At 36.9% G+C, this 13,874-nt stretch overlaps 1 protein-coding gene across 2 annotated transcripts in view; it reads right to left on the reverse strand.

The window, feature by feature from the left end:
* ABCB7 (ATP binding cassette subfamily B member 7) overlaps window positions 1-13,874 on the reverse strand; it is a 161,533-nt gene that overhangs the window by 13,917 nt on the left and 133,742 nt on the right. The window contains exons 13-14 of one of the 2 annotated variants that reach the window (XR_003509561.1): window positions 11,036-12,777; window positions 8,786-8,889 (exon numbers count right to left, since the gene is read on the reverse strand). Coding sequence is in view for 1 of the 2 variants with exons in the window: in XM_027533272.1 (XP_027389073.1) it covers window positions 8,786-8,889; window positions 11,036-11,207 (276 nt within the window). In the remaining variant the exon portion in view is untranslated. The remainder of the gene's footprint in view (window positions 1-8,785; window positions 8,890-11,035; window positions 12,778-13,874) is intronic. The other variant, XM_027533272.1, reaches the window with a different exon arrangement.

Raw genomic sequence — 13,874 nt, forward strand, 5'->3', positions numbered from 1 at the left:
AAAATAAGGAGGCAACCAAGTGATAGGATGCAGAGAAATTTTAAAAAATCAAGAAAAGAGAACACAGGAGCATTTGCTTTTCCTTAGTTCTAACTCAGAGGACAGAAAGATTGACAAGGACAACTGTTCATGTTTAACTTGAAGAAACTTCTTTTTCAGAAGTATTCTGACTTCTTAAGGTATTTTGGAAAATACACTTTTTTTTTTTTTTTTGCTTACTGTCTGTAAAATGTAAGAGAGAGCTTCCCTGGTGGCTCAGTGGTAAAGAATCCACCTGCAAGGCAGGAGACACAGGTTTGACACCTGGGTTGGCACAACTCCCTGGAGAAGTAAATGGTAACCCACTCCAGAATTCTTGCCTGGGAAACCCCTTGGACAGAAGAGCCTGGTGGGCTACAGTCCATGGTGTCACAAAAGAGACACAACTTAACCAATAAACAAAAATAACAAAAAAGTAAGGCAGCTGTATATATATTCAGCTATACTTGGATACCTGGGTCTAAGTACAACTTGCTAGATGGAAATAGCAACATGGGGGATGGGGATAGGACCAATGTCTTCCTATAGGTATCTCTAATCACTATATTTATTAAAGGAATAAAATTACCTGAGTAGATGGTTACCCAGGAAAAGAAGACCTTAAACTTTACTATGGCAGACTGAAAATCAAGTGCAGACTGAAAATCTTCTAAGAAAAACTATGATGCTTAAGGCAACTCCTCTATCTTTACACTCAAGAACTTAAACTGCTATCCTAATGATGCTCTGGACCTTTTTAAAAGATCGATTCAAATTTACTAAATCTTCTGATAACTCATTCCCTCTTCTCTGCTGGCAATTAATGGATTATGCTCCTTGAGATAATAAAGGTATGTGACTCAAATAATGACTGTTGTGGGGACTCCAAATTTGCGATAGATGTGGATGACACATTTTTAGATTTAAAGTTCTTGTAAGCAGATTCTAGTCTGCTCATGAATGGGGTCTAATGCAGCTTAAGGTTCTCTTTAAATATAACAAATTGTCAAATTAGCTCAAGATGGCAGAGTAGAAAGACATGAGCTCACTCTTACATAAACACCAAAATCACAACCAACTGATGAACAACCAAAGGCAAAAAAAAAAAAAAAAATCTTGAACCTAGCAAAAAAGATACCCTACATCCAAAGGCAAAGAAGACACAACAAGATGGTAGGAGGGGCACAACATGATAAAAATTATACCACAGAAGTTCTTCCACAGGAGTGAAAGTCCTAAGTTTCACACCAGGCTTCCCAGCCTAGTTCCAAAGAGATGGGGAAAGCAGAAATGCCACTCTTGGAGGACAGACACAAGGTTGTGTGCACACCAGGACCCAGGATAAAAAAGAAGTGACTTCATAAGATACTATGCAAGACCTACCTGCTAATACTAGAGGGTCTCCTGCAGAGGCAGGTGGCAGCTGTGGTTCACTATGGGGATAAAGACACTGGCAGTGGCAGATCTGTGGAGTACTCATTGACGTGAGCCTACCAGGAGGCCACCATTAACCCCACCCCACCATATACAAGTGGCTTCAAGTCTCCATGAGCATGGCCCTGCCCACCAGAGGGACAAGACCCAGATCCACTCACCACAGGGCAGGAACTAGCCCCTCCCATCAGGAAGCCTACACAAGCTCCTTAGACAGCTGTATCCACCAAAGAGCAGAAGCAAGATGAACTACAATCCTGCAGCTTGCAGAACAGAAACCACAATCACAGAAAGTTAGATAAAGTGAGATGGCAGAGGAATATGTCCTAGAGAACAAGATAAAACCCCAGAAGAAAAACTAAGTGGAGATAGACACCTACTGGAAAAATAACTCAGAAAACGATAGTGAAGATGATCCAAGATCTTGAGAGGAAAAAAAAAAAAAAGACCAAAGATTGAGAAAATGCAAGAAAGGTTTAACAAAGACCCAAAGGAACTAAAGAACAGAGATGAATAATACAGTAACTGAAATGAAAAATACATTGGAAAGAATCAACAGCAGAATAACTGAGGCAGAAGAAGAGATAAGTGACCAGAAAGACAGAATGGTAGAAATCACTGATGTGGAACAGAGTAAAGAAAAAAAAAATTGAAAAGAAATGAAGTTAGTCTAAGAGACTTCTGGGCCAATATTAAACATAACAATATTCACATTATAGGAGTCCCAGAAGGACAAGAGAGAAAAAGGACGTGAGAAAATATTTTCAAGAGACAATAGCTGAAAACTTCCCTGACATGGGAAAGGAAACAGTCATCCAAGTCCAGGAAGCACAGGGAGTCCCAGGCAGGATAAACCAAGGAGGGATATACCGAGACACATAGTATTCAACTTGACAAAAATTAAAGACAAAAAAATACTAAAAGCAACAAATAACATACAAGGGAACTCTTTAAGGTTATAAGTTATTTCTCAATAGAAACTCTGCAGTTCAGAAGGGATTGGCACAATATATTTAAAGCGATGAAAGGGAATAACCTACAACCAAGAATATTCTACCCAGCAAGGTTCTCATTCACATTTGATGGATAAACCAAAAGCTTTGCAGAAAAGTTAAAGCTAAGAGAATTCAATATCACTAGACTGGCTTTGCAACAATTACTTAAGTTACTTCTCTAAGCAGAAAAGAAAAGGCCACAAATAGAAACAGGAAAATTATGAATGGAAAAACTCACTCCTAAAGGCAAATATACATTAAAGGAAGGAAACAATCTACACAAAAATATGATATCAAAGCCAGCAACTGTGAGAAGAGGAGAACACAATGCAGGGTATTGGGAACAAATTTGAAATTAAAAGACCCACAACTTAAAACAATATTGCTAATATAAAGACTGCTTTATCAAAACCAGGCTTCCCTGGTGGCGCAACAGTAAACAATCCATCTACAATGCAGGAGACACAAGAGACTTGGGCTCAGTCCCTGGGTTGGAAAGATCCCCTTGAGAAGGAAATGGCAACCCACTCCAGTATTTCTGCCTGGAGAATCCCATGGACAGAGGAGTCTAGTGGGCTATGGTCCATGGGATCACAAAAAAGTTGGATACAACTGAAGCAACTGAGCATGACACATACCAAAACCTCATGGTAACTACATACCACAAATCTAAAATATTAACAGATACACATACAAAAAGGAATCCAAACACAACACTAAAGTTAGTCATCAATTCACAAAAGAACAAAAGAGGAAGAAAAGAAAAAAGACCTACAAAAAAAAATCCGAAACAATCAAAACAGTGAACAAATGGCAATAAGGATATATATATTGATAATTACCTCAAATATGAATGGATTAAATGCTCCAACCAAAAGACACAGACTGGCTGAATAGATACAAAAAAAGACCACTCCATATGCTGTTTGTGAGAGACCAATTTCAGACCTAGGAACACATACAGACTGAAAGTGAGGGGATGGAAAAAGGTATTCCATGCAAATAAAGATCAAAAGAAAGCTGGAGTAGCCATACTCCTATCAGAAGCAGCAGACTGTAAAATAAAGACTGTTACAAGAGACAAAGAAGGATACTACATAGTGATCAAGGAATCAATCCAAGAAGAATATATAATAATTATAAATATATATGCATCCAATATACGAGCACCACAATATATAAGGCAAATACTAAGAGCCATAAAAAGGAAAAATCAACATTAACACAATAATAGTGGGGGGACTTTAACATCCCACTCTCATCAGTGGACAGAACATCCAGACAGAAAATTAATAAGAAAATACAAGCTTCAAGACAGACTTAACTGAGATTTACATGACATTCCATCTGAAAGCAGCAGAAAATACTTTCCTCTTAAGTGCACAAGGAACATTCATCAGGACAGATCACATTTTGGGCCACAAATCAAGCCGCAGTAAATTTGAGAAAACTGAAATCATATCAAGCATCTTTTCTGACCACACTATGAGATTAGAAATCAATTACAAAAAGAAAAAAAAAAACTGTAAAAAACAAAAACACCCAGAGGCTAAAATACATGTTACTAAATAACCAAGAGGTCACTGAAGAAATAAAATAGGAAACCAAACAATATCTAGAAACAAATGACAACGAAGACATGATGACCCAAAACCTTTGGGATACAGCAAAAGCATTTCAGAGAGAGAAGTTTACACAGCAATTCAGTCCTACCTCAAGACACAAGAAAAATAGCAAATAAACAACCTAACCTTACACCTAAAGAAGCTAGAGAAAGAATAACAAAAAACCCTTAAGTAGTAGAAGGAAAGAAATCATAAACATCAGAGCAGAAATAAATGAAATAGAAATGAAGAAAACAGTAACAAAGATCAATAAAACTAAAAGTTAGTTCTTTGAGTGATCAACAAAATTGATAAACCTTTAGCCAGACTCAAGGAAAAAAAAAGGGAGAAGATTTGAATCAATAACATTAGAAATGAAAAAGAAGTTACAACACTACAGAAACACAAAGGATCATAAGAAACTAATGCTGCTGCTACTGCTGCTAAGTCACATCAGTCGTGGCCGACTCTGTGCGACCCCATAGACGGCAGCCCACCAGGCTCCCCCGTCCCTGAGATTCTCCAGGCAAGAACACTGGAGTGGGTTTTCATTTCCTTCTCCAATGCATGAAAGTGAAAAGTGAAAGTGAAGTCACTCAGTCGTGTCCGACTCCTTGTGACCCCATGAACTGCAGCCCACCAGGCTCCTCCGTCCATGGGATTTTCCAGGCAAGAGTACTGGAGTGGTTGCCATTTCCTTCTCCAAAGAAACTACTACAAGCAACTATATGCCAATAAAATGGACAACATGGAAGAAATGGACAAATTCTTAGAAAAGTATAACCTTCCAAGACTGAACCAGGAAAAAATAGAAAATATGAACAGACCAATCACAAGCACTGGAATTTAAACTGTGATTAAACATATTCTAACAAACAAACAAAAGCCCAGGGCCAGATGGCTTCACAGGCAAACTCTATTAAATATTTAGAGAAAAGCTAACATCTATCCTTCTCAAAATCTTTCAAAAAATTGCAGAGGGAGGAACATCCCAAAGCTCATTCTACAAGGCACCATCATCCTGATACCAAAACCAGACCATACAACATGATCAAGTTGAATTTATCTCAGTGATTTAAGGATTCTTCAATATATGCAAATCAATCACTGTGATACACCATATTAACAAACTGAAGAATAAAAACCATATGGTCATCTCAATAGATGCAGATAAAGATTTCCACAAAATTCAATACCCATTTATGATTTAAAAAAAACTCTCCAGAAAATGAGCATAGAGGGAACATATCCTCAACACAATAAAGGCCATATATGACAGACCCAGAGCAAACATCATTCTCGATGGTGAAAAACTGAAAGCATTTCTGTTAAGATCAGGAACAAGACAAAGGTGTCCACATTCACCATTATTATTCAATAATTACTGAATTATTCCATTATTTGGAAGTTCAAGCCATGGCAATCAGAGAAGAAAAATAAATAAAAGGAATCCAAATGGAAAAAGAAGTAAAACTGTCACTGTTTGCAGATAACATGATTTTATACATTGAAAATCCTAAAGATGCAATCAGGAAACTACTAGAGCTAATCAAAGAATTTAGTCAAGTTGCAGGATACAGAAATCTCTTGCATTCCTATATACTAACAACAAAAGATCAGAAAAAGAAATTAAGGTGACAATCCCATTTACCACTGTAAAAAAAGAATACCTAGGAATAAACATACCTAAGAAGGCAAAGACAATGGCACCCCACTCTAGTATTCTTGCCTGGAAAATCCCATGGACTGAGGAGCCTGGTAGGCTGCAGTCCCTGGAGTCGCAAAGAGTTGGATATGACTGAGTGACTTCACTTTCACGCATTGGAGAAGGAAATGGCAACCCACTCCAGTGTTCTTTCCTGGAGAATCCCAGGGACGGGAGAGCCTGTTGGGCTGTCGTCTATGGGGTTGCACAGAGCGGGACACGACTGAAGCGACTTAGCAGCAGCAGCAGTAGCAAGAAGGCAAAAGACCTATACGCAGAAAACTATAATGATGAAGGAAATCAAAGATGACAAAAACAGATGGAGAGAGATCAAGTTCTTGGACTGAAAGAATATTTTCAAAATGTTTATACTACCCAAGGCAATGTAGAGATTCAGTGCAAGCCCTATCAGATTATCAATGGCATTTTTCATAGAATTAGACAAAAAATCTTAAAATTTGTATGGAGCCACAAAAATCCCTGAATAGACTAAGCTAACTTGAGAAAGAAAAATGGAGCTGGAAGAACTGGGCTCCCTGGCTTCAGACTATACTACAAAGCTACAGTAATCAAAACAGTTATGGTACTGGCACAAAAACAGAAATACAGACCAATGGAACAGGACAGAGAACCCAGAGATAAACCCAAGCATCTATGGATACCTTATTTTTGACAAAGGAGGCAGGAATATACAATGGGGCAAAGATAGCCTCTTCAATAAATGGTGCTGGGAAAATTGGACAGCTATATGTAAAAAAATGAAATCAGAACATTCTTTAATACCATACATAAAAATAAACTCAAAATGGATTAAAGACCCAAATTTAAGATCAGATACTATAAAACTCTTAGAGGAAAACATAAACAGAACACGCTGACACAAACTGCAGCAATCTCTCTTTTGATCCATCTCACAGAGTAATAGAAATACAAAAAAAAAATAAATGAGACCTAACTAAACACAAAAGCTTCGCACAACAAAGGAAACCATAAACAAAATGAAAAGACAACCCACAGAAGAGAGAGAATATTTGCAAATTATGTTACTGACAAGGGATTAGTCTCCAAAATTTACACACAGCTCATGCAGCTCAATATAAAAAAACACACAACTGAATCAAAAAATGGACAGAAGACATAAAGAGACATTTCTACAAAGGAGACTGATGGCCAAAAGGCACATGAAAAGATTCTTGACATCATCAATTATGCAAATCAAAACTACAATGAGGTATCACCTCACAATAGTTAGAATGGCCATCATCAAAAAGTCTAGAAACAATAAATGCTGGAGAGGGTGTGGTGAAAGGAGAATCTTCGTACACTGCTGGTAGGAATGTAAAATGGTACAGCCACTATGGTCAACAGTATAGAGGTTCCCTCAAAACCTAAAAACAGAGCTACAATATGATCCAGCCATCTCACTCCATCCTATAATCTGGAAAATAAAATGGTTCAAAAGGATATATGTACCCCAGTATTCATTACGGCACTGCTTACACAACAGTCATGGCCTGAAGCAGCCTAAATGTCTATTGACAGATGAATGGATAAAGAAGATATGGTATATATACACAATGGAATATCATTCAGCCACTAAAAAGAATGAAATAATGCCATTTTCAGCAACATGGATGAACCTGAAGATTATTATACTAAGTGAAGTAAGTGAGAGAAAGATAAACATCATATGATATTTATATGCAGAATGGGGGGAGGGTTAGATTGGGAGTTTGGGATTGACATGTATACAATGCTATATGTAACATAAAATGTCAGACGTCCCTGGTGGTACAGTGGATAGGAATTCGCCTACCAATGCAGGAGACATTGGTTTGATCCCTGGTCCGGGAAGATTTCACATGCCATGGAGCAACTAAGCCTGTGCACTACAACTACTGAGCCTGCATGCCACAAATACTGAGCTCGAGGGCCTGTGAGCTGCAGTTACTGAGCCCAGGTGCCTAGAACCTATGCTCCACAATAAGAGAAGCCCGAGCACCACACTGAAGAGCAGCCCCTGCTTGCCACAACTAGTGAAAGCCTGCACATCACAACAAAGACCCAGTGCAGCCAAAAATAAATAATTTTTAGAAAAGTCATTCTATTAAAAATATATAAATAAAATTTCAAATTTTTAAAATAAATAGAACAAATCCTCATGCTAAACAACTTAGAAACTAAGCTGTTTTAAACATATGGCAGAACAATTAGCATTCCCTGAACCTTAACTCCATATGCAAATATCAATATATGTCATACATGTTGTGAAGCTGAATTCAGCCCTATCCTTCAACAACATGGTTTTACTATATATTCAAGTAAAATGTAGGTGAATGGAGGCAACTGACAAATTACATCACTCTTATCTTCAGTACTTGGAGAAGGAAATGACAACCAACTCCAATATTCTTCCCTGGGAAATCCCATGGACACAATCTTCAGTTCTAGATTAAGGGGATTCATTTATGATATTATGATTGCTGTCAAGTCTTTAGTCTAATACAAAGATGTTATGAAGTCTACTGTGGTTTCTGGGTAGTACCATGACATCAATTTTATAACATCTTAGAGCTTCACAATACTTGTTGTAAAATGAACATAAATTGATACCAGCACTGTAGGCTGTGTGTGCCAAGTTTGCACCTTATTGAGTTGCTCCATGATAAGTGAAAGTTTTTCTGGTATGTACTGTATCAGAACCATTTACATGACTTGTTTCAATGTGTATTATGTGGCAGATTAGGTGATTCCCAGAGCTTTGCAAGATGCAAACATTATACAATAAGAACAAAAGGTGCCACATAGTTTCAAAAGGAGATATATTTGCAAACAGACTTAAAATATGTGATAATGTAATGCAAACTGGCATTCTTACTACCAATACTTCCTTTATCGGAGAAAAGGGCTAAGCACCTCCTTTTGAAGCTCATTCCAAATACGAAAGAATGTAGCTACTTACTGAAATTTCCACGGAAAAAAGTTAAGCAATGAGAATTGAAGAGTTTTATGTTTTCACCATCATTTACCTCTTCAGTAATTGAATCTAATGATGAAGTAGCTTCATCATAGAGAATGACTGGGGGGTTCTTCAAAATGGCTCTTGCAATTGCTACTCTTTGCTTTTCTCCTCCTGGTAAAGAAAATTTTAAGATAGTATAATATAAAGACATATTTTATATTTCTAGTATTTCCATTAATCATAACCAACAAGTAATACCTTCAATATTTAGTTTTACTCTTGATTATTGTTCATTTTACCCAGTTTTAAGAGTCTATGTTCATATATAATATCCCTTGACAAACTATATTCCCTGGAACATTAATGTAATTCTGGATTCTGACTTCATGGCAGGTGAAAAGAACAAAGAGGGGAGGTGATAATTTTGATTCTAGAATTACTTCTCTCACCAAAAATATGCTCATGACATACATTATTTTATATGTACTTTATATTACTTCCCAATGAACAATGACTTCAGGTAGAAAAATTCCAATATGACAGAATACACCAAGCCAAAAACAAATTCAATATATGAAGTCTGAAAACTTAAAGACATGAAACTATGAATATCTAAATTTATTTCTTAATATAACAAAGTACCATTTAGCCAGTATTCTGATTTTTTTTTTTTTTACAGAAAGCTATTATTTTCACAGCACTCTTCTATGTTAAGCTTGTATCCTAGGACCTCTTATTTCACCTTAGTTCTTTGCTATAGGGCTTTAGCACAGCAGAATTTTAAAACAGAAAGACTACAGAGGCCCAGAAAAGTTAAGTGATTTGCTCGAGGTCACAGAGCAAGTTCTGGCAGAATCTCACAAGACTCGACTAATTCCCAGTCCAATGCTTTTTCTTTCACAATGTACAAACCCACAATTATTCCTAAATATACTCTAAAGAAAAGAAAGCAACCTTTCTTTCTTCATTGGGACTCTCAGAGGTCTAAGGCCATCAATCTTACATAAAACTTTGGTTGGAAGTATAAGATTCCCTGGTGGCTCAGACAGTAAAGAATTTGTCTGCAATGCAGGAGACCAGGGTTCAGTTTCAATCCCTGAGTTGGGAAGATCCCCTGGAGAAGTGAATGGCTACCCACTCCAGTATTCTTGCAAGCTGCTAGCACACAGTATGTACCTAGTCAATGTTGTGATGCTGGTTTATAATGAGAAATAAGATTCATTAAAATTCATGTGGATATTCTTCATTCTCTTTTTCTTACCTTCATTCCTAATCTATAAAGCTCCCCCCCAAACTAAACTAGAATGAAGAGTAAATGCAAAGAGTGTAGCATGTTTATATAAGTTACATTAATACTTTCAGGCACTAGTTACACCATACTTTCAGAACTCAAATAATTCAGGGCAAAGAAACATTTTTCTGAATCCTCAAGAAAATTCAATCATTTTAGGATAATCCATTATAAAACTTAATAATCATCTCATAATTAAACACTTAAAATGCAGAAGCCCTAAAATTTACTTGGTCACTGAACCAACAAAGACAGGAAAATGAAGCTGGCTATAAAGAAGTATACCAAGTATAAGGAAGTCTGAAGTTATCGAAAACATTCCATAATAATCAAGAAATTATGAGGAGATACACTGCTGTGCTTAGTTGCTCAGTCATGTCTGACTCTTTGCAACCCCATGGGCTGTAGCATGCCAGGCTCCTCTGTCCATGGGGATTCTCCTTGCAAGAATACTGGAGTGGGTTCCCAAGCCCTCCTCCATGATCTTCCCAACTCAGGGATCAAACCCAGGTCTCCCACACTGCAGGCGGATTCTTTACCATCTGAGCCCCCAGGGAAGCCCATGAACACTGGAATGGGCAAGGAATTGAACTGGGGTCTCTTGCATTGTAGGAAGATTCTTTACCAGCTGAGCTATAAGAAGATACATTATTTACTATCAAATTACTTGTCTCTATTCTTACTTCTTTCCCATATGAATGATGATCTTGGCTTTCCTTTAAGGTAAGAAGTTAACACTGATCTCACCATGTATCAGTAACTTCCTATTAAGCACTTACAGTGTTTGCAGCTGTGAGTGGAAAAAAAAAAAAAAAGAGAGAGAGAGACCTGCATGATTTCGGAACAGTTACTTCTAGCATGTTGAATTGTTTACAGTGATAGACAGGAAACTGGGAACTTTGCCAAAAGAGACTAGATAAGCATTAGGTTTGTACTCTGTCATTACATTTTCTAGTAAATGGTTCTGACAAATTAATGTTTGAAGGGTGAATATAAGTGGGGGCCAGGTCTAAAATCTTTGATTACCTGAAAGCTTGAGTCCTCGTTCCCCTACTTGGGTGTCATATCCATGTGGCATTCGAAGAATTGCATCATGGAGTCCAGCTAATTTTGCCACTGCATATACTTCCTCAGGTGAAGCACTGATGTTTCCATATAAGAGGTTGTAGTAAATGGTATTATGGAAGAGGACAGCATCCTGGACCAGATTTATATATATACACACATAGATACGCATGTTTCATATTTTAAAAATTCAAACAATAGTAAAGACATAAAGAGTAACATGTGATAAAAGGGGTCTTTTATTAATATCATCCCTCATGCCTGCTTCATTTCCCTTCCCAGAGCCAATCACCATGAACCATGTGTTGTGTATCATTCCAAACTTTTTCTGATACATTTATATGCTTAAACATACACCTTTTTTTTTTCCCCCAACAAAAGTGGGGCCATACTATATGAGTTGCTTTTTTCACTTAACACAACTGGGGCTTGTTCATGTCAATAACAGAAACCTACCTCATTCTTTTTAACAGTTTTGTGATACTAAGGATGTATCATATTTATCTTATCCATTCCTATACTGATGGGTATTAATTAAAACTTTTGCTATTGTAAACAATGTTGAAATAAAATATCATTATATAATGACTTATACACACCCATGTATTTCTGTAAGAAAGATTCCCAGAAGCAGACTGTTGGGTTACAAGCATACATTTACCCTTGGATAGTATGGCCCAACTGTCTTCCAAAAACGTTCCAACAGCATATATTCCAACCAACAATGTATGAGGGTGCCAGGTCCCCATATCCTCAACAACCCTGGATATTAATAAGTTTTCATTGTTGCTACTTTTAAGGGTAAAATGTAGTTTTTGTTTAAATTGGCATTTCTCTTATTACTAATGAAATTGAATATATTTCATATATTAATATCTCAGAAGCTTTTAAATTGGACTTAAAACACAGAAAACAAAGAATTTATGCATTATAGATTTTTGGGGGGAGAAAGTTCACTGCAAGCATTCATTTGATATTTCAATTTATTCTGACATGGCACACTAAAGCTAATTTACTTAATGCAAGTATCTACCTCCCACTTTTCTTTCAGTATCCAATGGTTGTAAGGCAATAGTAAGATGAAACAAAATGATTCTATTGATTAACATTAACCAGTACACTCAATTAATTAAGATCTTCTTTAATATCATAATCAGCCCTAGAGTTACAGATATTATTTCAAATCATATTTTAATAACTTTTACACCTAATACATGTATGGATGTGAGAGTTGGACTGTGAAGAAGGCTGACCGCTGAAGAATTGATGCTTTTGAACTGTGGTGTCGGAGAAGATTCTTGAGAGTCCCTTAGACTGCAAGGAGATCCAACCAATCCATTCTAAAGGAGATCAGCCCTGGGATTTCTTTGGAAGGAATGATGCTAAAGCTGAAACTCCAGTACTTTGGCCACCTCATGCGAAGAGTTGACTCATTGGAAAAGACTCTGATGCTGGGAGGGATTGGGGGCAAGAGAAGAAGGGGACAACAGAGGATGAGATGGCTGGATGGCATCACTGACTCGATGGACGTGAGTCTCAGTGAACTCCGGGAGTTGGTGATGGACAGGGAGGCCTGGCATGCTGCAATTCATGGGGTCGCAAAGAGTCGGACACGACTGAGCGACTGATCTGATCTGATCCCTAATACTAATATAAACTTTTCTTGTATGGAGGTGATAGTTCAATCCAATGAGTTTAAAGTTCTGCAAAGAGAAAACACTTATTTTTAAATATTTTCTATTTGGAAAAAAAATTAAAATAAATGGTAACTGGAAATGTTAAAAATACAAAATGTATGGTAAAATAAAAGTTAATTAAATAATCCATAATCCCACCAACCAGCAATAACTACTATTAACATGTTGGTGTATTTTCTCCAATTTTTTTCTGTTACATGTGTTTATTTAATATTATAAAATGGAGATATTACATTTTGTTTGGAAATTCTTTTTCAACAAACTTTGTAGCTGAGTATTTTTCCATGATACTCAATATTCTTTATAAACATGATATTTATATTGTTCCTAACTTCTGCTATTATAAACAAACTATAATGAACAGCTTAGCATATAAAAATCTGTTCACTTCTCTATTTCCTTACTAAAACTTCCTAGAGGTAGAATTACTGTAATAAAGACTAAATATTTTTCAGACTCTTGTTATATACTGCCAATTTGCTCATCAGGAAAGCTGTATGCTTCCTCCAGCAAGAGACTGGCCATTTCACATAGCCTTACCGAAACTAGACATCATGAATTTTTAAATCTTTACCGGTCTGATGGGTGAAAAGTGGTATACCATTGTTGATTTAATTACTAAGATTTCTAATGAGGATGAGCATCTTTTCTTTCATTTATTGATCATGTATATTTTTCCTTAGTGAATAAAATGCTTTATTTTTCAATATAATTGAACATATAGTCTACAAATCACCTAAATCAAAAAGACCTAGGAGGCATATTCACAAATGCAGGTTTCTGGGGCCCACACTGCCCTCATAAACAGTGTGTGAAAGGGAGTTGGAACTGGAAAGGGAGTTGGAGTTGGAAAAATCTCCCCAGGTGACTCACGCACTCCAAATTTGGGATTCTCAGTGAAAGGGAGGACAGGGCAGAGTGGCATGTGTCAGATCAGTTGAGGACCTTTTACAAGCTATATAACATGGACAGAGAAGCCTGGCAGGCTACAGTCCATGGGGTCACAAAGAGTTGAACATGACTTAGCAACTAAACCACCTATGCTACAACTAAGTCCCAGGTCTCTCTATTGGCTTTCAGCATAAGAAAAACTTATAACCTAT

This window comes from Bos indicus x Bos taurus, chromosome X (genome assembly GCF_003369695.1).
Source record: "Bos indicus x Bos taurus breed Angus x Brahman F1 hybrid chromosome X, Bos_hybrid_MaternalHap_v2.0, whole genome shotgun sequence".
Lineage (NCBI taxonomy): Eukaryota > Metazoa > Chordata > Mammalia > Artiodactyla > Bovidae > Bos > Bos indicus x Bos taurus.